This window comes from Phacochoerus africanus, chromosome 8 (assembly GCF_016906955.1).
Source record: "Phacochoerus africanus isolate WHEZ1 chromosome 8, ROS_Pafr_v1, whole genome shotgun sequence".
Classification (NCBI taxonomy): domain Eukaryota; kingdom Metazoa; phylum Chordata; class Mammalia; order Artiodactyla; family Suidae; genus Phacochoerus; species Phacochoerus africanus.
Window position 1 is genome coordinate 169923117 of NC_062551.1, and position 27849 is coordinate 169950965.

Below are 27849 nucleotides of genomic sequence, written 5' to 3' on the forward strand. Positions count from 1 at the left end.
TTTCCTGTTTCTATTTCATTTTTTTTATTTCTTTGAGCATATTTATTATCCTTCTTCTAAATTCTTGCTCTGCTCATTCTACTACTTCAGGAATATGTTTATATATATATGTAAAGGCTTGGAATAACACACAAGTATTTGTGGTGGTCCCCTTTGAAGGGTTGAGATTACGAAAAAATCCCAGTTCCAACAACCTAGACAGTGTTTCATTTTATTTATTATATAAGATGTAGAAAACTTGATTGAGAAAAGAATGGGGAAGAGACTTAAAAGAAACTGAAGAATCTCCTCAGGAAAGCGATGATCGCTGGAGGGTCCCTTTGCTCCAGCCATGATGAGCATCTGCCCTGACAACACACCGCGAAGCTCCGGGGGCAGTAGGACCCCAGCTCTCCGCTCACCCCTGAGCCTTGGTCCTGGATCTGGGTAGATGAGAGGATGAGGAAACATGGAAAGAACCACAACAGGAACACTCTCCATGAAAGTCAAGCTCAGAGACTGGTCCTTTTTTACTCTGGGGAGTACGTCAGGAGCAGGAAAGATCAAAGTTCCTGAAGGCACATCTTCCGTTCATTTGGCTATTTTGACTTGAGGCTCTAGCATGGAATTGGGCAACCTACTGCCCTTCCTCCACTCACAGATATCTGCATAGTTGCATGCCCGGCATTTCCAAGCCTCCTCTACATCAACCCCTTGAGGCTCTCGGTGGCCCATCCAGTAGGCCAAATAGTGCTGCACTTTACGTCTCACGTCCTTCTCTTCAAAGGCCACTATCTCTGTACCCAGCACAGTGGCAGTCTCTTGGTGGATATACTCAATCTTCAGGCTGTCGATAACTGGGAGGTCAGACAGTGTTAGAGTCAAGTAGACCAGCTCCATGAGGTCACCCAAGGACTTCACAGAGAAGCCTCCCTGCCGGGCATGCCTCAGTACTGAAGGTCCCAGTGGCTTTTCTGGATGCAGTTTTGTGTGGTAGATTAGGCTAGCAGTGGTCACTTTCCCTTGTACCATGGCATCAAAGATGTATTTGTACAGGTTGACTTGAAAACAGTCTTTATTTTTTTGAGCATTCGTGGGGAGCACAGGGCGCCTGCGTGTCTTGAGTTCCGCCAGTTCCAGCTCTCCCCTGGCTGTATAGTGCAGCTCATCAATCACTCCAACAAGAAACACACCCTCTACTTCTCCAAACACTGGGAACTCTCTGATGCGCCCTTCTGACTGCAGGGTAGGAATCATTGACAGTATGTTCAGAAACTTAATTGCCCAAGCATCTTCTTTCGTGGTGACAGGGACAGTCACAAGGTCATGAACTTCTAGTTCTCTAGCTAGGTGGATACTAGCACCAGTGTCCAAAACAGCTGACTTCTCAGGTGTCAAGAAACCAGGAAGCTCTTTTCCATACACCATTTGCTGTTCGCACCAGTTCTGAGTACAGAGGTCAGTGACATACAAATATTTAAGATGGAATCGCTCCATAGGTGATGAGACATCCAATCCTCCTTTCCATGTAGGTAAGCTTATAAGATTGCCATGCTTCTCAGGGAGTGTTGAAGAAGGGCCAGGCTCGCTAAGTGACATACTTGACTCTTGTGTATCTTCTAGGTCCAGAAACTCTGAGTCACTCAAGTCTGAGAACCCTGAGGCCTCTGCTGACACTGTCTCCTCTTCCCCAGTCTCTGCCATGGCGCAGCTCTGGATTGAGCAAAGGCCCTGCATATCATGTTAAAGAAATGCATTATCCAAATAAAAAATTTCTTAAAAGAACTTTCAAATTCCAATAAAGTAAAAAAACATTCTCAACTAATTACTTACATAGAGCCTTTAAAAGTGCTTATTTACTTATGAGCAGTTAGTATGGCTACAGATTTGTAACAGATGAACAATTTACAATAATAGGGCTCATTGCATCATCCATATATGAACACCTGCAAAACTTTTTTAAGTGCAAAGTAGTTTTATTCCTGAATCTGGCATTAACATGCTGTCTGTGACTTTAAGCAAATCACCTTCCTTGCCTCCAATTTCTCCATTTAAAAGGAGATTTGAGTTTTGCCTTTTTCCCCTGAAAATTCTATTGGCCTGGGACATTATTTCATTATTTTAAGTGAAAAGAGATCACTGTAAATGTTGGAGCAATGTTTGCCAGTGAACCACTGAACCACTTCTACAATTCCTTTGATAGGAGGTCCTTAACTAGGAAAATAAATCTCAAAACCAAACTATTCCTTGAGAAAAATCAGCTCTACAATGACTGCTTTTAAACGCAGTTCTCAGCAACACAGTGTAGCAAAATTCAAAGACTAATGATAGATAAATACCAATAGATCTGCTCATATGCAAAGTCACAGCATGACGTAGTGAGAGAGGACCTTCATAGCAACATGCGGAAATCAGTTGCTTTTTGTATTCAAGATATAAGAAGAAAATGGCAAGGAGAAAAAGCTCTTGGTGGGTTTCACTTTACCTTCACTGACTATAAATCCCTCCTAACATTACAGAAGTGGGTGTTTCCTACTAAGTTTATTTCCTCCCTCTACCAGAAATCAGCTTATGATGGGAAGTATCTGTAAATGAACACTCTTAAAGTATCACTGCATTTTGCTACAACTAATTGTGAAGATATATGTTGCACAGTTATTGTGTCTAGACACTGAACTTAGCGCTTCACATCCAATATCTCACTACTCTACGGTGGGACAACTACTCTCTCTTTTTGTAACAATTTAATGAATACAGCAAACAGAAAGGACAATGAGTATAATCTAGATAAACAACTGTTGACATGTTGCTTCTTTCACATTTTTGGGTTTTTTAGCTGCATTATTTTAAAGTAAATTTCAGACACCACAATGCTTCAAATATAAATGTTTCAGCATACATTCCCAAAGAAGGCTCCTACATTAACTATAATATTATCACATCCAACAAAATTAATAATTCCCTAATACTCTGGTCCATATTCAAATTTCCCCAACTGCCCTAAAAACATCTTGGAGAGCTTTTCTTTAAACCAGGCAACAAAGGCCATACATTATGTCTGATTGTTCTATCAAGTTTTTCTTTGTTTTGTTTTTCCTTTTTTGGCCACCTCACAACACATGGAGCTCCTGGGCCAGGAATCAGACCCAAGCCACAGTTGTGGCAATGCTGGATCGCTGGATCCTTTAAACCACTGTGCCAGGCCGGGATCCTGTTGTGCCACAGCAGGAACTCCTCAAGTATTTTTAATCTTAAGAAAACAGGCAGATTATCTTGTGAAGACACTCTTTTCAAGCCTTGCTTCTTACTTCACACCTAACCCTGCATAGAGAGAAAACACAACAAAACAAGGTATGACCAGCCCACTAGTATGTGACCTTGGGTGCCAGGAAAATAACAAGGAATTTAAGACGAACTGAGGTAACTATGAGCCAAGTTTCTTCCTTGCTACTCTAATCAGCAATGAAAGAGCTGTAAGCACCAACTCCCGTGTTAAAAGCTTAATACCTGATACCTCAAAAATGGTATTAATATTAGTTATCATTGCTATTAACTAATTTTCAAACAGTCTACATGTCCCTAATGAAAGAAAACACAGATAACTGGAAGAAAAGTTATTTGCAATGAACAAAAATAATGCAAGGCTGAGATTTTTTTGGGTATATCCTATAAAGTTCCTGCTTTATGAGACGCTTCATAGCAGTAAAACACAGAAGCTGCACATCTGCACAACTGTCTTAAACCATGTGCCTTGGATGATGATAGTTTCAAAATGAGTAATGTTACTTGGACCATGAAGTTCCTGAAAATGGAAGAGGATCCTCACCTTCTACCAAGAAACGCAAGTTAAACGGCCATTAACATGTATATTTTGGGTTGCCCCCACCCCCACCACCCAACCCCTCTGCAGGGCAGCACACTAAATCCAAATCAACTGACCCTGAAAACTTCAAATATCTAGACCTGAGGTGTATGACATGCAGCCACCAGTCACATATAGCTATTTAAATTAAAACTAGTTAAAATTAAATAAAATTTAAAACCCATCTTCTCAGTTGCATTCAGCACATGTCAAATGTTCAGCAGCTACATTTGGTTGATGGGTACCACATTATAAGGCACAGACCTAGAACACGTCCCTGATCACAGTGCTCCTGGACAGTACTGGTTTAGATTATTTCCTGTGTACGTATTAATGCCCCAAAGAGAATATAAGGTCCTGAGATGTATGGACTTCCTACTTGTTCTACAAACAAACAACACTCGAAACAGAATAGCCCTTAACAGCTAGTGAAATGTTTGTAGAGAAGACATAAAAGGGAGGCATTATCTGTGGAATTATTCATCTAAAGAAGAAAACAAGGCACGAGGGATGGACAATTTAGACATAGATGTGTTGCTTGGACACTGCAGGAAAAAAATCCATGCAAGAGCATGATACAATGCATCGCGTCCCAAACGCAATTTGTATCTTTTGACAGGAGATGATTTTACATGGTACATAGACTAACACCTTCAGATACATCTTGGAGTGTATATAAAGCCTCTACAGCATCCGTCAAATGAATAATTTCATATGCAGTGTTTCTCAGGACAAGTTTGATTTTTTTAAATAAATGTAAGTAAAAAATTAAAAATATGAGAATAACAATATAGGGAGTACATAGGTGTGGCAGAAATAGTTGGTGGAGGTAAGTGAATGGGGTGTTTGGGAAACACCAGCACAGAGAGTTTAGGGGTCCTACAGATCTGGATTCTGAACCAGGTTAGGTCAGTAGTATTTAGTAGTAGGCTACTTGTCCTATGATTACTCTTCGGAAAGTTTTTAGTTTTCCTGGGGCTGCTGCCACTCCTTTAAAATTAGAAGCGCTCCTTCAAACCATAGGCACCTATCCAAACAACTGAATGATGACAGTATATACTTCCTGGCACTCAGCAAACATGAATCTCCTTCTTCCCAAGGAAGAGATGAGATAGTATAGCTATTCCCTCTGACAAATGAGAGTACATTTTAGGAGAGGAAACTTTTACTCACCTGGGACTTGGTTGATCTTCCTCCTCAAAGGGAAAGGCAGAATGCTGAAATGACAAGGCTGGCGGTGGAGAAAGGAGCTCTCAAAGATCAGGTCTGTAATCGGAGAATCCAGATTAGCAACTCTGGGCCTTGCTGTGGTGAACAGGGACTTTTGGTCCTTTCTCACGACGTCCCTCACATTGCGGCGTTTCCTCCTCTCTGATCCACACTGCACATTGTTGCCCACCCTAGATCCTGGGTAAGGCCCACCTCTCTCCGAGGGCAAATTCTCCGTGACTTCTTCGTTTCCCCCCAGTACCCTCGTTGCAGTGACTTGATCCCATCCCTGCTCCCTGCAAGTAAAAGTGTCAGCAATAAAAAAGGTCCCCCAGGAGCTCCGAGGTCAGTTCCCTCTTTCAGCCTCACCTCGACCCAGAAGTTCGGGCACAGATCTCAGGATAGAGGCTTTTCCTCTCTGATAGGTTCCTGCCGCCTGCGGAACTGCCACTGCCTTCACTTTCAACATCCTGACTTGTTCGGTGCTGCCCGGACTTGCGGGCTCCGAGTACTTCTGCCTTCAGCGGGGACCTTCCCACCGGCCCCAAACCACCGTCCCCCCAGGAGTTCCATGCATGCCCGAAAGTCTACTGGGCACTCCCTACAAGGAGCAAGCAAGGGGTCGCTGGCCTCCGGAAGGGATCCTAGCCGACAGCAGGGTCTTCGGCGCGCGGAAGGTCTTGAACCCACAGGAGCAGACGAGATAAGCGGCTGCGCCGGAGCCTCTCCCACCCGGCAACCGCGGGGACAGATCCCTGGGCGCCAAAACGCAACCCCTCATCCCTCCACCCCATCTGCCGGGCTTCCTTTACCCTTAGATGCTCCTCCGAACCCCGGACTCCACCGTTCCCAACGCAGCTTTGGCATCGCTCCCGGACGCTTCCGCGGGACGCGCAAGTGTAAGTCCCCCCGAAGACCTTTCGTTGCCCACTTCGCATTAAGCCTCCAGGAAACCAGGCCCAGAAGGCCCGGCGGCTGCACAAGGACCGCCTCCTCCCAGAGGCCCCAGCGGCGCCGCCCAAGGACCGCCCCCTCCCAGAGGCCCCAGCGGCGCCGCCCAAGGACCGCCTCCTCCCAGAGGCCCCAGCGGCGCCGCCCAAGGACCGCCTCCTCCCAGAGGCCCCAGCGGCGCCGCCCAGTCCTCGCGAGTCTGCGGCTCTAACAGGAGTCCACCTCGCTGGATGGGCGGAGGGTTTGGACGCTGGAGTCTACGCTTGAGGAGGCCGTACCTGTTCGCCGCTGGCTGTGCGTGTGGCTGGATTTGGAACGTGATTGCGCTGTTACTTGACGTAGAAGCTCGCTCTCACCCTCGGGGGCTCCCGGCTACCGCCAAACCAGTCTCTGCTCGTTACTGCTGCATCTGTGCCTTGTCACCGTGGATTCTGTGTCCCCTTCTTTGCACAGCTGAGGGGACAGCCACCCACTCACTTCACAAAGACGGTAGTGCTCGTCTCATCAATGTGTTTTTTCTATTGGCTTACTTTTAAATTAGTCCTTTTATTAGGAAATATAACGCAATTATATCCTGAAGTATAATATAAAGGTTAAGTAATTACTGAACAGACATTTCATCATGTACAACAAAAAATAGAATGGTATCAGGCCCTTACCAAATACACTCCCATGCCTCCTTCCTGCGGAAACCACTAGCCTGACTTTTATGACAATTACTTTCCTTTTCTTTACAGTTTTATCACATATTTGGAAACTTGATTTATGACAAAAGCAGCAAGACATAGCAATGGAGAAAAAAAAGAATGTCTCTTCAATGAACAGTCTGCTACAATAGGGTATCCTCATGAACAAAATATAAAATGAGACCCCTATCTCACTTCATCGCAACTCTCAATTCCAGGAGGATTAAAGACCTAAATACATTTCCGACATTTGAATGGGGAAAAAGTCCTTAAGTAAAAATAGAAAAATGTTTTTGTTTTTGTTTTTGTTTTAAAAACTGCAAAGGATATTTTGGGTCAGTTGGGGAAATTTAAACATGACACATATTAGATAATAGTGTCAATTGTGTATATCCTGAGTGTGAAAATGTCTTGTGGATGTGTAGGAAAATGTCCCTGTTCTTGGAAATATGAAAGTTGAGGAAAATCTTAAGTGAAATCTGAGTGGTCATTGCTCTATTGAAGCTAGAGAGGTTTCTGCCTCCTCCCAAGTATAGTCTTCCTTCACCAGGATGTAATTCCCAATGCCACCGAAGCCCCTCTTTAACCCTTCCATGCATGGGCCTGTTATCTTCAAGTAACCGTTGAGGGAGCAATGGTGCTGGGTGGAATGAAGAGGATTCAAAAGTGGTCATGCTATGGGGAAAAGAAATATCCTAGACAGCAGGACGATGTTCCCCCAAAACTTGCATTCTCAAATTTCAAAAAATACTACCCTTTCCCCAAAAGGCTATCTTAAGAAGGCTGGTCATTTAAGGCCCATCCGTTTACAAAAGTCATTGAATTAGTTCTTCCACCTTCAGGGATATCTGTAACCATGGAAATACTGTCGGACACAGATATGTTTTCCTCTTTCCGTATTATCTTATTATCTTAGAGCATAGAATTTGTACCTCTAAATCACACTGATTAGTCTTCCATTTACGTATTTATATGGTAAAAATGTTTATCTATATGAATGCTCTCTTGAGCTTCACTGTCCAACACAGTAGCCACTAAGCATTTATGGTTCTTAAGCACTTGAAATGTGGTTACTTCAAAATGAGATATGCTATAATTATAAAAATAATGTTATTTTGAAGATTTAGTTTAAAAAATTAGGTAATTTATTAATAGTTATATTGATTACATGTTAAGTGATAATATCTGGATATATTGTGTCTATATGAAATATATTTTAAAAATTAAGTTTACTTATTTTTATTGTATTGCTGTAGCTGTTAGAAAAATTATAATTTATGTGGTTCACATGTATGTGGTGGCTCACATTATATTTCTCTTTGAAGGTGCTGTTCTCAAGCATCAGAACCTAAGGGAGAGGAATTTATCTTGTTCCAGTTTGTGTTCCTCATAGGTGCTAGAACAATTACTGACATGATTTTTATATGCTTGAGAAGCCCACTGACAATATTCTGTATCTGAGACTCTTCTCTTCTCTGTACTAAGATTAGCCTGTCTTCAGCCAAACACTAATTTCTGGTCATTTTCAGGGCATTGCTTAGTTGGAGAAAGCCAGAAAAGGTAGCCCTAAGCTAGGAAGTTGGGGAGATGGGAATGAATTAAGGATGTAAGACTGAGCTATGCTTTTGCTAAAACAGGCAGCCTCAAATGTAGGATATTTGAACCCTTGAATCAATTAGGGTTTATTCATTTATCAGGTTGAAAATGCAGGTGCCCTAGCTTCAGGTGAGGCTTGATCCAGGTGTCAGTGTGACCAGAACTGAGTTTTCTCTCTCTGGTTCTTAGATTTATTTCTCTTTATTTTTCCATTTATAGGCAATCTCCCTCCCTTCCACTGCCATTAGCTTCCAGGGACAAAGTCTTCCAGATTATGTCCAGTGGGAGAAAAAGGTCTATTTCCCCAAAACCTCAAAGATAGGGTCCAGAAATTGTCCCACTGGCCCTTATTACTAAAACTGGAGCTGTAAGTACCCTGACTCAACTGTCAGTTTTCCTCCATTTCAAACAAAGGGGTTGCAGTCAAGATTATACTTGCTAAGGCGGGTGGATCAGTCTCTTTGAAGGGGCTCTAATTCATCAGACAGTTCCAGCCTCAGAAGTCAGGGACTGGAGCAATAAGTGGAGAGATGTCTTTTCCTTTACCAACAGCTTTTGTTGGGTTTGGCTGCTATTTGATAAAATGCACATTTCTCTCTGTCACCAGGGATGGTGATTACTCACTGTTACTGCTAGGCTATTTTATTGAGAGGCTGATACTTTTTTGATGGATGATAGGTGTCAGTCCAGGAGATGCTTCAGCACCAGATATGGTTCCTACGGTTGTGTATATTGCTGGTAGGAAATAAATTTGTCCATCCTCTGTGAAGGTTAGTTTTGGCAATATCCATCATACAAATGCACATACGCTTACCATAGAAATTCTGGTTCTAGGAATTTACCCTATGTATGTATTTATATGTGTGAGAAACAAAAATGTGTGATTATTCATTGCAACATCATATAAACAAGTTTGGAAATCCAAAAGTCATCTATAGTGTAGTGGCTAATTAAAGTACAAACAATGGAATACTATGCAGCTGTAAAAAAAGAATGAGTAGGCACTTTATTCAATGACCTCCATGATATATGGTGAAGTAATAAAAGTAACATGCAGATGTGTTTGTATAGAAAGCTATTTATGCTTAAAAAGAAAAAAAATGTATATTTGTATTCTCTTGGATGTAAACAAAAATTTTTGGAATGGTGCACAGAAAAATTAGGTATAAAAAATGGTTGCCTCTAAGTAGAATTTTGTGGTGGGGGATGGAGGAAGGCTTTTCATTTACTGTGTCCCCCCCCCCTTTTTTGGCTGCACCCAGAGCACATGGAAGTTCCTGGGCCAGGGATTGAACCCATGCCACAGCAGCGACTAGTTCAGATCCTTAACCTGCTGCACCACAAGAGAAATCCTGACTGTACCTTTTGAACTTCACACTCTGTAAAAGTTTTCCCCATTTAAAAAATACTTTTCAATTAAAAAAATAGGGTGGTGATATTTTAAACAATAGTTCCCAAATGCTGGTCTATAAATCAGTGAATGCCATGAAGAATAATTTATTAATCCACCATAAAATCATAAAAATAATAATGTGTCAATTTTTCATATTGTTAGATTTAATTTGAAGGACCATCCTTTATTCTCAATTAAGGACTTTTTATGGAGGTATTAGTAGTAGTAGTTGTCAATGTAATGTTTATTTATACAGTGGGAAAAATTAAAATTTGGCATTATTATATCAATTCCTCAAATTTAGAGTCTTGAAATTTGAAGTGTAGAATCACTAATTTAGACTTGGTTTTTGTTCTCATGTTGAAGAATCTGTTTTTACATATTATCTTGGAAGGCATTCCTCCTGTGTATTTCATGGTGTCGAGTAAGTGATGAATTATAGCTGAAGGCTTTTCCACATTCATTACATTCATAAGGTTTTTCTCCTGTGTGATGCCTCTGATGTTTTTTAAATGATGAATCATGCCTATAGGCTTTTCCACAGCGTTTGCATTCATATGCTTTCACTCCTGTATGAACAGTTTTATGGTTGCTAAGGTGTATCCTCTGCCTAAAGGCTTTCCCACATTCCTTACATTTGTAGGGTCTCTCTCCAGTATGGATCCTCTGGTGATGCGTTAGATATGCTCTATGACTAAAGGTTTTACAACATGCAGTACATGCATATGGCTTCTCCCCAGTGTGAATTCTTACATGTTCACTAAGATGTCTAATCTGTCTAAAGGTTTTCCCACATTCATTGCATGTAAAGGGTTTTTCTCCAGAATGAGTTCTCAAGTGTTGGATCAAGCTAATGTTCTGGCTGAAAGCTTTCTGACATTTATCACATACGTAGGGTTTCTCTCCAGTGTGAGTTCTGTGATGCTGATTAAGAGATGAACGATGTCTGAAGGCTTTGCCACATTCTTCACATTCAAAGGGTTTCTCACCAGTGTGGATTCTCTGGTGTGTATTAAGGGATGCACTTTGACTAAAGGCCCTTCCACATTCCTTACATCTGAAAGGTTTCTCACCAGTATGGATTCTCATGTGTTCAGTCAGGTGAATGGGTTGTTTAAAGACTTTTTCACATATATTACATTCATAGGTTTTTGTTCGTATGTAACTCATTGGATGATTAATCAAATTTGATTTGTATTTGTTTCTCTTTTTAGGCATGTCACATTTATGGTGCCTCTGTTCTATAACAATATTTGAACTCGTAATACTTCTGCCAAATTTGCTAGTTTCTTGGCCTCTCTTCTTATGGGTCCAGATGGTTTGTCTCATATCTCTTCCACAGCTATCCTGCTGCCTTTCTAACTCATAATCATATTTTGAGACTTCTCTCAATGTGGAATAAATGACATCATCTCTCATGAGCCTTTCCATCATCATGCTATGATATAACTGTTCCTGTACAATGTTGTTCTCTGCAGTTGACACATTGGTTTCTGTTTTACTTGTCAAGCCTGAAAGAAATGGAAAAAATACAAATAACATTCATTACACTTCAAAAAATCAGTTATTGTACTGGGTATGGAACAGAGACTTAGATAACAATCTATATAAAGTACCTAAGATTTTGAGTATATTTAAATATAGCTATGCAGCCTGGTGATGTAATGGGAAATTAAGAAACAGTGAACAGGGTAAAGGTATGATTTTTTTTATACAGAGTGAAAATTCAAACATTTTAGTCCTTTATCTTCCATTAAGACTAAATGGGCAACTTACAGAATGGGAGAAAATAATTTCAAATGATGCAACTGACAAGGGCTTAATCTCTAGAATATACAAACAACTTATACAACTCAACAGCAAAAAAGTCAACAACCCAATGGAAAAATGGGCAAAAGACCTGAATAGACATTTCTCCAAAGAAGATATACAGACGGCCAACAAGCACATGAAAAAATGCTCAACATCACTGATTATTAGAGAAATGCAAATCAAAACTACCATGAGATACCACCTCACACCAGTCAGAATGGCCATCATTAATAAGTCCACAAATAACAAATGCTGAAGGGGGTGTGGAGAAAAGGGAACCCTCCTGCACAGTTGGTGGGAATGTAAGCTGGTACAGCCACTATGGAGAACAGTATGGAGGTACCTTAGAAATCTATACATAGAACTACCATATGTTCCAGCAATCCCACTCTTGGGCATATATCCAGACAAAACTTTCCTTAAAAAAGACACATGCACCTGCATGTTTATTGCAGCTCTATTCACAATAGCCAAGACATGGAAACAACCCAAATGTCCATTAACAGACGACTGGATTAGGCAGATGTGGTATATATACACAATGGAATACTACTCAGCCATAAAAAAGAACAAAATAATGCCATTTGCAGCAACACGGATGGAACTAGAGACTCTCATACTGAGCGAAATAAGTCAGAAAGAGAAAGACAAATACCATATGATATCACTTATATCTGGAATGTAATATAAGGCACAAATGAACCTTTCCACAGAAAAGAAAATCATGGACTTGGAGAATAGACTTGTGGTTGCCCAGGGGAAGGGGGAGGGAGTGGGAGGGATTGGAAGCTTGAGGTCAATGGATGTAAACTATTGCTCTTGGAATGGATTAACAATGAGATCCTGCTGTGTAGCACTGAGAACTATGTCTAGACACTTACAACACAGCACGACAATGGGAGAAAAAATTATGTACACATTATGTGTAACTGGGTCCCCATGCTGTACAGTGGGGAAAAAAAAGTGTGTTGGGGAAATAACAATAAAAAATAAATTAAAAAAAAAGACTAAATGATCATGTTTCGGGGGCTAAGTCTTAATATGTCTTTTAAGTTGATAACTACTTTTGAAAAATATTCTCAGAAAAATAAAAAGATTTCCTTCTCCCTACTCCAATTTGTTCAGAAAATGAAGTTTAGGGAGTTCCATTCATGGCTCAGCAGTTGACAAACCCAACTAGGATCAAGAAGATGTAGGTCCCAGCCCTGGCCTCGCTCAGTGGGTTAAGGATACGGCGTTACCATGAGCTATGGTGTAGGTTGCAAACATGGCTGGGATCTGGAGTTGCTATGGCTGTGGCAGAGGCCAGCAGCTGTAGCTCCGATTTGACCCCTAGCCTAGGAACTTTCATATGCCACAGGTGTGGCCCTAAAAAGCTAAATAAATAAATAAATAAAAGTTTGAACTAAGAGCATTCACAAGAATGTCAAGCTGTCTTTTTTTGAAATTTGTATTAATATTTATACATTATGCTGCTTTCTGTAGTTATTAATCAGTCCCTGGAAGTGTTATTAATACAGAAGAGACTTGGAAGAAACCCAGATGGCTATGTTGGTACTGTTGCTATATTCTAATGAAAATGTCCTTATCTTTTAAAATTCCGACTGGTCTTCTTACTTAATAATTTATTGCATCATTACTAATATTTCAACAGAGAGCTTTGTATTCCTGAAAAGATAATTTCTCATAGGATTTTTTTTTTTTTCTTTTTAGGGCTGTACTTGTGGCATACGGAAGTTCCCAGGCTAGGCTACACCACAGCGATAAGGTATCTGAGCCACATCTGTGACCTACACCACAGCTCACAGAAATGCCATATCCTTAACCCACTGAGCGAGGCCAGTGATCGAACTCACATCCTCATGGATACTAGCTGGTTCATAACCCACTGAGCCATAATGGGAACTCTCTCTTGTAGGATTTTTGATTAACACAGAAGGATCATTAGTACTTCTGAATCCTAAATTCTAAATGAATGCAGGCAATTATAAAGTGTTCTGCAGGCCCCTGATTCTGGTCCTGACTAGGAGAGGAAGAAGAGAAGATAGGTAAAGAGAGAACAGGCCATCTGTGACACCTCCTCAATTCAGTGTCCCAGCTGAAGCAGGCCCAGGCTAGGGGAGGAGAGATTTAACTTTGAAGGTGGAAGTTTTATTGCACCAAACTAAACATTTCACTAAAATCAGACTTTTCTTGTTATTTAAAGGGACAGGACCATCTACAACACCTCTGAGATTTCATCCAGAGGCAGGCAAAGAACATTCATGGTAGCTTTTATAATTATTATTATTTTGGCCACACTCGTGGCATGAGAATGTTCCTAGGCCAGGAATCAAACCTGCCACAGCTGTAACCAGAGTCACAGCAGTGACAATGCTGGATCCTTAACCTGCTGAGCCAGGAGGGAACTCTCATGGTAGCTTTTGTTGTTATTTTCATTATTATAAGCTGAAAAAGAGAAAGCCCAGGGGAATGCACAAATAATTGGAATTAAAAACAGAGTGAAACAAGACGGCTGGCCAGAAGATCAAAACCAATTATACTATTACACACTAGTGACAAAGACAAAACATAATTGAAAAAATGTATACCATCTACAAAAGCAACAAAATATAAGTTCTTCAGGATGAATCTGACAAGGATGTGCAACATGTACAAGACTTCATGAGGGGAAATCCTGAAACTTTTATTTTAAAAAATTAGGAAATATCAATAAGTGGAGCAATATATCATATTCCTAGTCAGTAGGCCTCAGCACTGTAACATTAATTCCCCCTCAAATTGATCTATAAATTCAATTCTGTTCCAATAAAAATAACCACCAGAGTATTTGTGTGTGTGCAATTTGATGCACTCATTACGTAATTTATATGGCAAAGCAAGGGGCTAACAAGAGCCAGGGTAATTTTGAAGAACAGGATATTAAGTCTCACTATGAAATAGAGTAATTATGATAGCCTGGCATTAGAGTTGGGACATAAAACAGAAAATTGAAACAGAATAGAGAGAGCCCAGAAAGAGACCCAAGAACATGAGGAAACTTGGCGGGTGACAGAGTGGCATCAACTATTTAATAAATGCTTCCTAGACTGATTGTCCATGGAGAAGAAGTTAAATTAGATCCTCACCTCACAGTACTTATAAAATAAATTCAGATTTAAACCTACACATGAAAAGCAAAATTTTAAAAATATAAAATAAGAGTTCCCGTTGTGGCTCGGCAGGTTAAGAACGCAACTAGTATCTATGAGGATGCAGGTTCAATCCCTGGCCTCGCTCTTGGGTTAGGATCCAGTGTTGCTGTGGCTATGGTGTAGGCTGACAGCTGCGGCTCCAATTCGGACCCTAGCCTGGGAACTTCCACATTCCACAGGTGTGATCCTAAAAAGAAAAAGTATATTTTTTTCTCTAAATTAGTAAGGGAAAATTATAATAGAAAAATTGGCAAAGGATATAAACAGGTAATTTACAGAAAAGAAATCCTGGATGGATGGTCAATATATGAAAAATATACTCCCTCTTATTAGGAATCAGGAAAATGAAAAAAAAAAAAAAAACAACAACAAGGTACCATGTTCACTCACTAAATTTATAAAAATGTGAAAGTTTGACTATGCCAAGTGTTCACAAAGATGTTGAGTTTTGGAAACTTTCAAAACCTGCTGATCAGTACAATTTGCTTTGAAGGTCAATTTGGAACTACCTGTCAAAACAGAGGTGCACCTGCCCCGTGACCCAACAAATCTGCTTATATGAAGTATCTCAGAGAAACACTTGGTTATGTACATGACAGGACATGCACAGAAAGATTTACTGCAGCATCTCTGTAACCCCTAAATTTGGAAATAGTATAAATGTCTATCAACAGGAAAATGTATAAAGTGTGGTTTATTAATTCAATGGAAATGAATGAACTAAAACGATATGGATAAACATCAACAATTTAAAAAACATTTTTAAAATTTTTTATTGAAGTTAGGTGATTTACAAAGTTGTGTTAGTTTCAGATGTACAGCAAAGTGATTCGGTTACACACTATTTTTCAGATTCTTTTCCCATATGTTGAGTCCCCTGTGCTATACAGGAGGTGCTTGTTGATTAGTATCGACAGTGCTGAGTGAGAAAAGCAAGTGGGAGAAGTACATATACCATTTATTTAAAGAGTAAGAACATGTAAAACAACATTATATATTGTTTGGGGATACACACATGCAGTAAAAAGTAAGAAGATACATACTGAACTGAAACTATATAAACTCAGAAGAGTTGCTTATTTCAAAAGGTGGAAGGGAAAGAGTGGAGCTTCAACTCTGTTGTATTTCTTAATCTAGGTGGAGGTTACATAGGAATTTATTATAATGTTCTCTATGCCTTTCTGAATGTCTAAAATATTTCATAATAAAAGCAAAGTTTAGAAGATTGTTAAAGACCATTGGATTTGATAAGAAGGAATCCTGTGGTAATTTCTCTTGGGGATTTTCCATAAAGTAGCTGTTACAGTGCTTGCTTTGGCAGCACATATGCTAAAACTGGATGATATGCAAGGATGACATGCAAATTTGTGAAGCGTTCCGTATTTTTTTTTAATGATTACCAAAGGAGAAAGAGGGAGGGAGAGATAAATTAGGAGTTTGGGATTAACATATATAAACTATTATATATAAAATATATAACCAACACGGAGCTACTATACAGCCAAGGGAACTACACTCTATGTTTTGTAATTACTTATAAAGGAAAAGAATCACTTCGCTGTACACCTGAAACTAACACAACATTGTAAATCAACTATACTTACTATTTTTTTTTTCTTTTTAGGGCCACGTTCATAGCATATGGAAGTTCCTAGGCTAGGTGCTGAATTGGAGCTGCAGCTGCCAGCCTACACCACAGCTCACGGCAACACTGGATCCTTAACTCACTGAGCGAGGCCAGGGATCGAACCCGCATCCTCATGGATACCAGTTGGATTCGTTACTGCTAAGCCACAACGGGAATACCCTATACTTCAATTTTTTTAAAAGAGTCGTTGTTACAATAAACTAAGATTTTTTTTAAAAAAAGAGTAGTTGTTACAATAAACTAAGACACTTAAGTTAAAAGAAAGTGAAAATCAAAGCTAGGAGTGTAAAATGGAAGTTGGAGGAGTTCCCGTCGTGGCGTAGCAGAAACGAATCTGACTAGAAACCACGAGGTTTGCGGGTTCAATCCCTGGCCTCACTCAGTGGGTTAAGGATCTGGCATTGCCGTGAGCTGTGGTGTAGGTTGCAGACGTGGCTCGGATCCCGCGTTGCTGTGGCTCTGGCGTAGGCCACTCCCAGCCTGGGAACCTCCGTATGCTGCGGGTGCAGCCCTAAAAAGACAAAAAAATAAAATAAAATGGAAGTTGGTGAACGTCAAGATACTGAAGAAAGGGAGAATCAAGTTTAACTTTAAGGAGGAGAAGACTTCTCCTCCCTCTGAACCCCAGAAAGACCTTTACCAGGTCAGGTAAAGGAAAGGGGTGGCAAAGGGAGGGGGACGCGGGTTCAGGGCATGCCCTTCCACTGATGGCAGCCTTCCTCACAGCCTGGGAAGACACTGGACACTCTGGCTGACACATTAAAAGGTACCCTCTGGGAGTTTCCACTGTGGCTCAGTGGTTAACGAATCCGACTAGGAACCATGAGGTTGCGAGTTCGATCTCTGGCGTTGCTTAGTGGGTTAAGGATCCGGCGTTGCTGTGAGCTGTGGTGTAGGTTGCAGATTCGGTTCAGATCTGGCGTTGCTGTGGCTCTGGCTTAGGCCAGCAGCTATAGCTCCGACTGGACCCCTAGCCTGGGAACCTCCATACGCCGTGGGAACGGCCCAAGAAATGGCAAAAAGACAAAAAATAAAATAAAATAAAAGGTACCCTCTGCCTTGGTCTCACCTGAACTGGGATCTCCTGGGCCTTCTTTCTCTGTCATCCATGGTTCCTCTCCTTTCTCCAACTGGGAAATCACACTAGGTTTAGAAAGCTGATACCCTGCTATGGAATGAGAAGAAAGGGTATGAACACTTAGGCTGAGGTCTAAGAACCACCCCAGGAATGCAGTTCCAGCCCTCTGGTGTTTAGAGTCTCCATAAACATAAAAGGGGACCACAGTCTGTCTTTCTCTTCTTGCTCAGCAAAGCCAAAGTGTTACCCCAGGAAGGAGATTCAGATATGCTCTGACCTGATTTTCAAAGGAATGAGACATCTATCTCCAAGACAGAACCCAAGCCCAGACCCCAGGAATCCACAACATTTAATCATTTAGGAATAGGGGAGTTCCCATCGTGGCTCAGTGGTTAACGAATCTGACTAGCATCCATGAGGACGCAGGTTCAATCCCTGGCCTTGCTCAGTAGGTTAAGGATCTGGCATTGCCGTGAGCTGTGATGTAAGGTCGCAGATGTGGCTCGGACCCTGCGTTGCTCTGGCTGTGGCACAGGCCAGCAGCTACAGCTCTGATTGGACCTCTAGTCTGGGAACCTCCATATGCCACAAGTGCGGCCCTAAAAAGCAAAATAATAATATTATTATTATTATTTAGGAATAATGACTCTGTAACGGGAAGGTTTCTGGCTGTATGGGGAGCCCGTCCTTACCCACGGAGACCAGGTTCCCGTAGTTCTCCAGCATCACCTCCCGGTACAGGTGCCGGTGAGCAGGGGCCAGCTGCCCCCACTCCTCCTGGGTGAAGTCCACGGATACGTCCCTGAAGGTCAACTGCTCCTAGAACACCACACACGTTCCTTTTAGTCAGAGGCCACCTCCGTCAGGGTCCGAGGTGTTCTGACCATATTCTAAGTTCAGAGAAACTCCAAGCCAGTTTCACTGGGAGCCTCCTCTGGATCTGTTTGGCAGTTCTCTGGAAACTACTATACATAATTAAATCTATAGAAGGACGGATGGTCATACATGTCTCAGGAAAAAAAATTAAGCGGGATGAGGGGACAGAGAGAGCCGCAGAGCAGGTGGGAGGATCCTTCACGTAAGGTGGTTGGGAAATGCCTCCCCAAAGGGGGATTTCTGATCAGAGACATGCACTGAGTGAGGAAGAGCCACGTGGAGATCTGAGGGACAAAGGACCTGAGGTGAGAGCGTCCTTGGCCTGTCTGAGGACGAGGAAAGAGGCCAGCGTGACTGGGGGTGGGCTGGTGAACGGAGAGTGGAAGGAGGTGAGATCGGGGGCTCGGGGAGGGGAGCGAGAGGCTTTTCTGTGGAGCTGAAATTCTCGGGCTCTGCTGGAGTTTAACGTCAGATGAACAAAACTGCCTGCTACTGGGGTCTGACGCCAACACTGAAGAGGTAAAAAGGTGGTGGCAGTGGTGGCATGGGGCATTGGTAGTTGGGTTAATCAGAAGTGAAGTCAATCAAATTAAAGGGTATCTCAGTCAGAGCTCAGTCATACCTCTAGGAAAAATTGGAATAATCAGGCCCTCACCTTAACCACCAGTCAGCGGTAAGGGCTTAGTTTTCTGGAAATAAATACAACAGACAAAACAAATGGACCCTACCTATCTATCTATCTCATATACACATAGGTTTTGCTTTTTGTTTTCTTCTTTTGATGGCTGCACCTGGGGCATGTGGAAGTTCCCGGGCCAGGGGTCAAACAGAAGCTGCAGCTGCAGCCACAGCCATGCAGGATCTGAGCTGCATCTGCGACCCACATCACATGCCGCACTCACAGTATGTGGAAGTTTCTGGGCCAGGGATGAAACTCACGCCACAATAGTGACCCTAGCCACTGCAGTGACAATGCTGGATCTTTCACCTGCTGCACCACAAGAGAACTCCAAGGTCACACTTTAAATATAAAAATCCAGGGGAGTTCCCGTCATGGCGCAGTGGTTAACGAATCCGACTAGGAACCATGAGGTTGCGGGTTCGGTCCCTGCCCTTGCTCAGTGGGTTAACGATCCGGCGTTGCCGTGAGCTGTGGTGTAGGTTGCAGATGCGGCTCGGATCCTGCGTTGCTGTGGCTCTGGCGTAGGCTGGTGGCTACAGCTCCGATTCAACTCCTAACCTGGGAACCTCCATAGGCCGCGGGAGCGGCCCAAGAAATAGCAACAACAACAACAACAACAACAAAAAAAGACAAAAGACAAAAAAAAATCCAGATAGGTTAAAAGTAAACCAATCAAAAAAGCTATACCAGGCAAACAATAACTCAAAACACTTGAAGAGCTACATTAAATCAGACAGAGTGGGCTTAGGAAAAAGAACATTATGAGGCATAAAAGAAGAGACACTTCATAAATAAAGCAGAGTTTTAACAGATATAAAGGGAGATATAGATGAAAGCACAGTAATCAGAGAGTTAAACACTCCTCTCAGTAAATGATAGAACAAGTAGACAGAAATTCAGCCAGGATATAGATCTGAACAACCTGCGAACCAACTTAACCTGACATGTGCTGAGCACCATATCTAACAAACGCAGCACGTACATTCTTTTTTAAAGTAAACTATTTTGCGATTATAGATTTATTACATGAAAATTTTTATTATATATTTACATGCAATTGTAAGAAATAATGCAGAGACCCCGTGCATGCTCTCCTGGGGGAAAAACTGAGTTCTGACTGGCAAGGGGCACAAGGGGACATTCTGAGATGGTGGAAACGTTCTTCCGCCTTGATCTGGTTACAGGGTATATACATACGTCAAAATAGAACTACATATCCAGACAAAACAATTCAAAACATACACGCATCCCTATGTTCAAAGCAGCACTATTCACAATAGCCAAGGCATGGAAACAGCCTAGATATCCACTGACAGAGGCATGGATTAAGAAGATGGTGGTACACATGCACAATGGAATACTACTCAGCGATAAAAAAGAATGAACTAATGCCACGTGTAGCAACATGGATACAAACAGAGATTCTCATATTAAGTGAAATAAGTCAGAAAGAGAAAGACAAATGCTATATGATATCACTGATATGTGGAATCTAAAACATGGCACAGATAAACCTATCTACAGAACAGAAAGAGACTCCCACATGGGGAACAGAGTTGTGCCTGCCAAGGGGGATGGGGAAGGAGTGGGATGGACTGGGAGTTTGGGGCCAGATGCAAACGATTACATTTAGAATAGATAAACAATGGGAACTATATCCAAGCTCCTGTGATAGACCATGATGGAGGATAAAATGAGAAAAAGAATATATATAATATATATATGACAAGGTCACTTTGGTATACAGCAGAAATTAACACAAATTGTAAGTCAATTATACTTTGAAAAAATTTTTTAAATAGAACTAAAAACTTTCTTAATTACATTTTCCTATATGTAAATTATACATCAATTTTAAGAAATTTAGTCTTTTCCCAGTGCTAAGAATCCCATCAGTTTCTGATAAATGTCAGGAGGTAAGAATTCCAAGTAAGTGGAATGTAGAAATAAGATAGCACTTCAAATAGTCAGACTATTATTACTTTTTCCATATTACTGGGAATAACCCTGGAATGCATGTCGATCCTGAAAGGTGTTAGCATCTGAGTTAGTGAGGAAACTGGAATTGTAACCAGCTGAAAAAAAAAAAAAAAATCACAGAGTGGGAGTTCCCATTGTGGTGCGGTGGAAATGAATCCGACTAGTATCCATGAGGATGAGGGTTCGACCCCTGGCCTCCCTCCGTGGGTTAAGGATTCGGCCTTGCCATAAGCTGTGGTGTAGGCCACAGATGCGGCTGGAATCCCATGTTGCTGTGGCTGTGGCGTAGGCCAGCAGCTGCAGCTCTGATTTGAGCCCTTAGCCTGGGAACTTCCATATGTTGTGGGTGTGGCCCTAAAAAGAAAAAAAAAATCGTGGAACAAGTAAATACCAGAGATAAGTTCAAATCCTGTGCCATCTGACGTCAGAACTCAAGTGCTCCTCACTTAAAACTCTCTCAGCATCTCCTTTTAACAATCTTCCTTCCCTGTTTGTTTTATGGCTGCCCTTCTGCTTCACCTGTGCTCCTTCCAGGTGGGGAGGACACCACCTTCACCGCCCCTTGTTAACCACCCAGCCTGTCTAACCCGTGTGCTCTGTGGCCTGACCACTCCTCTTGAGCTCACTGCTCCTTTGGCTGCCGTCTGACCTCTGCTTCTGATACTATTCTAAGGGCCACCTCATAAAGAACGTTAGAACCTTCTTCTCACAAGGTTTGTTTTGAGTATAAAATACTCACAGGAGTTCCTGTCATAGTGCAGCAGAAATAAATCCGACTAGGAACTATAAGGTTGTGGGTTCAACCCCTGGCCTCGCTCGGTGGTTAAGGATCTGGTGTTGCTGTAAGCTGTGGTGTAGGTCGCAGACATGGCTCAGATCTGATGCTGCTGTAGCTGTGGTGGAGGCTGGTAGCTGCAGCTCTGATTTGACCCCTTGCCTGGGAATCTCCATATGCCGCAGGTGCAGCCCTGAAAAGTGCAAAAACAAACAAACAAACAAAAAAAAAAACCTCACAAAAATTGAGGTTTTTATCTTGATCCCAATGGCATCAGTTGGCTTTTAGAGGCCAGAATGACACCACTCAGTCTGCTTTCTCTACAGAAATTTGCACCATGTTAATCTAGGCTTTGGTTAGAAACAAATGCTTTTTATGAGTAGGGAAACTACCACCACTTCCACCCAGTTTTCTGTACAAGACTGACTTGCACTGAGCTCCCTGGGTTGAATCTGCTGGCCTGAACACACCCCAACTCCCCCCCCCCAAAAAAAAGCAAAGTATCATTTTAAAAACCAAGAAGCAGGTTAAGAAAGTGACAGAAAACTCCAACCCACCTGGGGTTCTGCTGTCGGGTCCCTGGGAGTGACTTCAGCCTTTAAACTTTTTCCCTGGGTCTCGTTAGCATCCTGAGACAGCAGAGCTAAGGAAGGAAAAGAGCCAGAAAGTTTGCATCGTCCCCCCAATAGAAATACTGCCTGCAGACCTGCTGAATATGGCCCCCTCTCAGTACCATCACAAAGTGGGACATTTAGAGCAGCTCAGGAGCAGACTGGAGGCTCCTCAATGTCAAGGGTGTATGGCGCACTGCTCTGGACATTCATGCTTCCCAACAGCCAACGCTGGTCCCAGAGCACAAACCTAGGAGTTCCCATTGTGGCTCTGGCTCAGCATGTTAAGAACCCAACGTAGTCTCCGAGAGGATTAAGGAGACTTGCTCAGTGGGTTAAGGACCAGGTGTTGCCACGAGCTGCATCGTAGGTCACAAATGTGGCTTGGATCTGGTGTTGCCGTGGCTGTGGCACAGGCCGGGCCGGCAGCTACAGCTCAGATTTGACCCCTAGCCTGGGAATTTCCATATGCTGTAGGGGCAGCCATAAAAAGAAAACAAAAAACAAACAAACAAAAACAAAAGCAAAAGCACAGATCTACCAGGCCACTCCTTTGTCCAAAGGTTCCTGACAAGAAAGAAAAATGTAAACACTTCCCTCGGACTTCAAAGCACTCTAAAATCCTCCCGAGGCATAAACCTCCACAGTGCGGGTTCCCTCTAACCACCATCCTTCATCTGTGGGACTCACGCACGGACCACATTCTTTTTTTTTTTTTTTGTCTTTTTAGGGCCACACCTGCGGCACAGGGAGGTTCCCAAGCTAGGGGTCGAATCGGAGCTGCAGCCACTGGCCTACACCAGAGCCACAGCAACACCAGATCCGAACTGTGTCTGCGACCTACACCACAGCCCATGGCAACGCTGGATCCTTAACCCACTGAGCGAGGCCAGGGATTGAACCTCATGGTTCTTAGCTGGATTCATTAACCATGGAGCCACAATGGGAACTCCTGGACCACATTCTTGCGCCTCAGTTAGGCTCGAATAGTTTCCATTCTCTGAACCACCCTTCCAGGTACCACTTTGTCTCTTCCCCAATTCTTCTATGACAAGCTTAGACATTTTCTAAGGCCCAATTCAATTCTACCTGCTTCGTGAAAAGCTCTCTGATAAGCACAGTGAGAAGAGCGTGTATACCATAGGATATTCTTCAGCTACTTTCAGTTCTTTCACTCTGGGTATGTGGCTATCTCCATCAGTTAATTATTAGCAGTAGAGGAGTTTCCTGGTGGCCTAGTGGGTTAAAGGATCCAGCATTGTCACTGCTGTGGCTTGGGTCACTGCTGTCTTGGGGGTTCCATCCCCAGCCAGGGAATTTTTGTATACTGCAGGTGCAGCCACAAAAAAAAAAAAAAATCACAGCAGAGATCATTATTCATTTTTCCATCTGTCAAGATGCTTAGCAAAGTCCCTGCCTGACAGAACTAGAATACAATAAACAGAGGCTGAATCTGAAATGTTAAAGGTGTGAACTAAGAGACCGTTTGAGACATGGGATTTCCTTTGCCTCTGCCCTTCCATCTGTCCCGAACCAACCACTACATAATGTATATGCTTGGACATATTTCCCACTGAATGCACATAGTCCAAGGTAAAATTAGAGTAACCAAGCATGTCAGGCCTTCCTCTTGGCAGAAGATAAAAAGAAAGAAAAAAATATTTCTTGGGGGCTAACATGACTGAAACGTGTGAAGGAAAACCATTGGAGGACTTAAGGGGGTCGAATCCTCTGACCCCGAAGTCTATGAATCCCACTTGGGAGCCGCCGGGGGAATATCCCCCAATTATGTCTTCCTGTCGAGTGTTTATCTGAGAACTGGAGATGGGAGTAGCATGGAACACATGCCTCAAGGATCCAGTGCTGAGAGCCCAACTCTCTCTTTTTTTTTTTTTTTTGCCTTTTAAGGGCCGCACCTGCAGCATATGGAAGTTCCCAGGCTAGGGGTGGAATGGGAGCTACAGCTGCTGGCCTGTGCCACAGCCACAGCCACACGGAATCCGGGGCCATGTCTGCGACCCACACCACAGCTCAGAGCAACGCCTGATCCTGGATGCACTGAGCGAGGCCTGGGATCAAACCCGCATCCTCGGGGAGGTTAGTTAGATTCGTTTCCACTGTGCCACAACGGGAACTCCCCCAGCACTTTCTCTCATAGCTATCCCCTTCCCCAAGCCACAGAAAGAGCCCCAAGGACCTGCTTCCCTCCAGTTTTCTACCCAAGAGACCACCCCCACAGGTACCTGTCTTTTCACATGCAAACCGAACTCCTCCTCCTCCCCCTCTCCCTCCATCTGCCTCGCCTCACCTTCTCCTTCCAACATCTTAGTCACGTCCTCCCACAGGGGCGCCCCCTCCGTGGCCTTCTCTGGGGGGCACAGCTTTACCCAGGTGCTGGCTTCAGCGGGCAGGGTGATCAGGAGCTGCTGCAGCATGATGATGCCACCCTGACTGGCCTTGTCTGCTTCTGGCGAGGAAACTGCCAGAGCCTCTACTGAGATGCCTCAGTGCCGTCCTCCTCTGATCACAATCGCCTGCCCTCAGGACTTTGTGTCCCCGCTGCACCAGAACCTGGGGGCTCCGAGAGGCTGAAGTGGCTTTAGCAACTCTGAAACTCTGACTCTTCTCCTAAATTAAGTTCTGCTTCCTTGGCAGACAGCCAGATGAGCAGGTCTGAGTATATGCCTCTTCATACTCTTCTAGAAGACTGAAAGGCAGGAGAGGAGGGATCCAGAAAACCAATCATAGAGCTAGAACTCCAGAACTTGCAAAAATATACTTAAAACTGCAAAAGATCCAAAAAGGAAGAGTTGGCATCAGTGTGGGAATAAGAATAATCAGCTTTGGGTGTGGCTCTAGTTTCCAGTTCCATACACACCTTCGCAGCCTGTGACACACAAATAACAAAGATACACGGCACAGACCCTGCCTCGACTTCTCTGCTTGTAAGCTGCATGCATCCTCTGGCCGGATACAGACCTGGGAGGTGAGAGAGAGCATACTTAGAAATTAGGCAGCCTGGGTTAGAATCCTGACACTTGCACTTAAAAGCTCTAAGACATGTCAACTCTCTGAGCTTCATTTCATCATCTAGAAAATGGGGATGATAAGTGTACTTCCCAGGGTTGTAACAATGCTGAGAATACAGGATCTTTACAGACATTATTATAAACTGTCTGCTTCAATGCTGCAATCATAGCATTACATTACCTTTTAAAGTTATTTTTTAAAACAATTACAGATCTGAATGTAAAGTTCAAGTATCTTAACTGAAGGAATCACATAGCTGTGTTTTCACGTGGGCAAAAAGCACTGTCAGACACATCACCACCCACGTGCATGCCCGGCAGCGGGCAAGTCCTTTAATCTCTCTGTTAAGATGCATCCTGGTTTCAGAAATGCTAAAACTGGGGGAGCAGAGTATGTCTTCAAATAGAGGAGATATCAGACTTCGAGTGTAATGAGGACTATTGCAGAACTGTTTGTAACAGGAAAATATGGAAAACACCCAAATCTATCCTTTCTTCTAACCCCCTGAGAGCTGGGCAGGTGGCTCCACGGCGTTCTTGGGTCCACTGTACCTGGGTACCACTGTGCCCCGGCCCCACAAACAGCCCTAGTCCTGGCTCCGTGGTAAGGGAGCCGGCCTCACTTCTTGTTTGTGGGTCAGGATATTTTGCTTCTTTTTGTTTTCAGCTGTGACTGATGCAGAGAAAGGAGCTGCATCCTATGGACAGGAACATGTGGAGAGTATCCTGCCCCTGATTATACAAAAAGTAAAATGCCTGGTTACCAAAGCGAGGAAACGTTCGCGTCTTACTTATGAAATGCTGAAAAACAGAGAAGCTTCACTCTGAGGACGCTTCACTCTTCTCGCTGCTCCCAGGCATGCCTCCCTCGGACTGCCAGACTGCAGACACAGACAGCGTAGCTTCCTACTCACCAGACCGGCCTTGGATGCTGTTAGGACCAGAAATGGGGGCGTGAGAGCGCCTGTCCTTGAGGCTTTCAGCTCCAGAGGTGTCTCTTTCAAGAAGGACAGGGGGTATCAGATTTTGTTCATTCCCCCCTTTTACAGACAGACCACAACCCCACTCAACACAACGATTCTTCAAAACACGCCCAACGTCCAGGCAGGTTTCCTTCGCAAGTCCAGAGGACCGTCAGCCTCTGGACTGGACCAGAGATCTTTTCCAAATTCCCAAGAGGCTGCCTAGGGCTGGTGCTGCGGCACCAGATCAACCCCAGCCCTCCCAGGCGTCCTTTCCCAGTCCCCAGGAGCGGAGCTATGAGGACCGCAGTGCGAGGGGTGCCCTGAACCGCTCTCTCGCAGATCCGAGGAAGGATACAGCTTGCCGGTTGCTGCTTTGATGCCGGCCCCACGGCAGCGCCCAGTCCACTGGCGTCCCGCCTCCTGGGCCGAAGCCCGAGGGCCCTGGCGCCTTCGCCCCCCCGCGACGCGCCCTCGCCGGGGGCCGCGCCACGGGTCGGCCTTGCCAGCCCTCGCCGGCCCGGGGATACAGAGCCCCCAGGCGCCGCCGCCGCCGCCGCCGCCGCCGCCGCCTCCAGCACCAGCGCCCAGGGTGCCTTCCGGCGGACTCCGCACGCCCAGCCCCGGCTCCGCCCAGGGCCCCGCCCTCTCCAGGGAGGCGGGCTCTCCCGAAAACCCGGAGTCCGGAACACAGACTGCGCGGAGCGCGCCCAGGCGCCCGCCGCCGCGCCCGCCTCCGCATCCCCCAACCCGGGCTGCCATACTCCCTTACTGCGACCAAGGGACGAACCGCCTGCGTTACCTGAAAGGGGTCCTAAGAGACACGTGGCCCGCCCAGCTCTTCCGGTGGGGAAACCCTTTCTCTATCATTCATTCCTTTGTTCAACAGCTGTCGTCCTTTTCTTTTGGCCACGCCCAGTTCCCAGGGCCAGAATGGACCCGCATCACAGCAGCAGTCAGAGCCACAGAGAGACAACTGCGGAATCCTTAACCCACTGAGCCAACAGGGAACTCCTCAACAACCAACTTCTGAGTACCTAGATCTGCCACACATTGTTATGGACTCTGAGGAGGTAGTAGTTATCAAAATGCAGTACTCGCTTTCTTGGATCTTAATTCTGGCAAAATTAAATAGATAATAATAACATGGAAAGGGAATGTTGCCAGACGTTCCAGTAAATAATGAATTGCCCACCGTCAAGCCATTAGCCACTGCAGCTGCAGCTGATGGTGTGCCTGAGGGGAAGCCAGGCTGGAGAAAAGTTCGCTTCATCCTGGCCCTAGATAGTAAAGACGCATAGCTAAGGGATAATTTCAGTGAGCCCAAACGCTTGCATCTTCGTATACATAGAAAAGCATTAAAATCATCAACTTGAGACGTCTGGGTTTTTGTGTGCGTTTAACCGTAATCTTCTTGTGTTTGATTACATGTTTTTCTTCAGCAAAAACTCCTATGTATCTTGGCTCTTCCATTACCTCTTCAGAGCTGTTGCTCAGAGCTATCGGAGGGGCTGTTTCCCAGGCTA

General features: G+C 43.7%; 2 protein-coding genes across 10 annotated transcripts; both read right to left on the minus strand.

Moving 5' to 3' along the window:
* Positions 1-197: 197 nt before the first annotated feature.
* On the minus strand, positions 198-6077 carry EXO5 (exonuclease 5). Of its 4 annotated transcripts, none has more exons than XM_047789574.1 (3): positions 5863-6000; positions 5015-5346; positions 198-1710 (listed from the first exon to the last, which is right to left on the minus strand). In XM_047789574.1, exon 3 carries the CDS (start codon positions 1681-1683, stop codon positions 571-573), a length of 1113 nt encoding a protein of 370 aa, XP_047645530.1. In that variant the 5' UTR covers positions 1684-1710; positions 5015-5346; positions 5863-6000; the 3' UTR covers positions 198-570. The 4 variants fall into 4 exon arrangements, 3 of the variants coding, with proteins under 3 accessions (XP_047645530.1, XP_047645531.1, XP_047645529.1); XM_047789575.1 differs by having other exon boundaries at positions 5015-5107; positions 5863-5979; XM_047789573.1 differs by lacking the exon at positions 5015-5346 and having other exon boundaries at positions 5863-6077.
* Positions 6078-9764: 3687 nt separating this feature from the next.
* ZFP69 (ZFP69 zinc finger protein) lies at positions 9765-26876 on the minus strand. Of its 6 annotated transcripts, XM_047789583.1 has the most exons (7): positions 26276-26876; positions 25914-26093; positions 25211-25311; positions 22279-22364; positions 18101-18227; positions 17400-17498; positions 9765-11187 (listed from the first exon to the last, which is right to left on the minus strand). In XM_047789583.1, the coding sequence occupies exons 3-7, from the start codon at positions 25290-25292 to the stop codon at positions 10052-10054; spliced, it is 1530 nt and encodes a 509-aa protein (XP_047645539.1). In that variant the 5' UTR covers positions 25293-25311; positions 25914-26093; positions 26276-26876; the 3' UTR covers positions 9765-10051. The 6 variants fall into 6 exon arrangements, with proteins under 6 accessions (XP_047645539.1, XP_047645538.1, XP_047645537.1 ...); XM_047789582.1 differs by lacking the exon at positions 25914-26093; XM_047789581.1 differs by lacking the exon at positions 25914-26093 and having other exon boundaries at positions 26153-26876.
* Between the last annotated feature and the right edge of the window lie 973 nt (positions 26877-27849).

Coding starts and splice junctions, on each gene's coding strand:
- EXO5 (XM_047789573.1), bottom strand. CDS start 5,988: ATGCGAAGTGGGCAACGAAAGGTCTTCGGGGGGACTTACACTTGCGCG. Junction 1,711..5,862: donor GTTCGGAGGAGCATCTAAGG/GTAAAGGAAGCC, acceptor CATGATATGCAG/GGCCTTTGCTCAATCCAGAG.
- ZFP69 (XM_047789580.1), bottom strand. CDS start 24,767: ATGCTGCAGCAGCTCCTGATCACCCTGCCCGCTGAAGCCAGCACCTGG. Junction 18,228..22,278: donor ACCCGACAGCAGAACCCCAG/GTGGGTTGGAGT, acceptor GTGGTGTTCTAG/GAGCAGTTGACCTTCAGGGA. Junction 11,188..17,399: donor CCCAGGAGATCCCAGTTCAG/GTGAGACCAAGG, acceptor CATTTCTTTCAG/GCTTGACAAGTAAAACAGAA.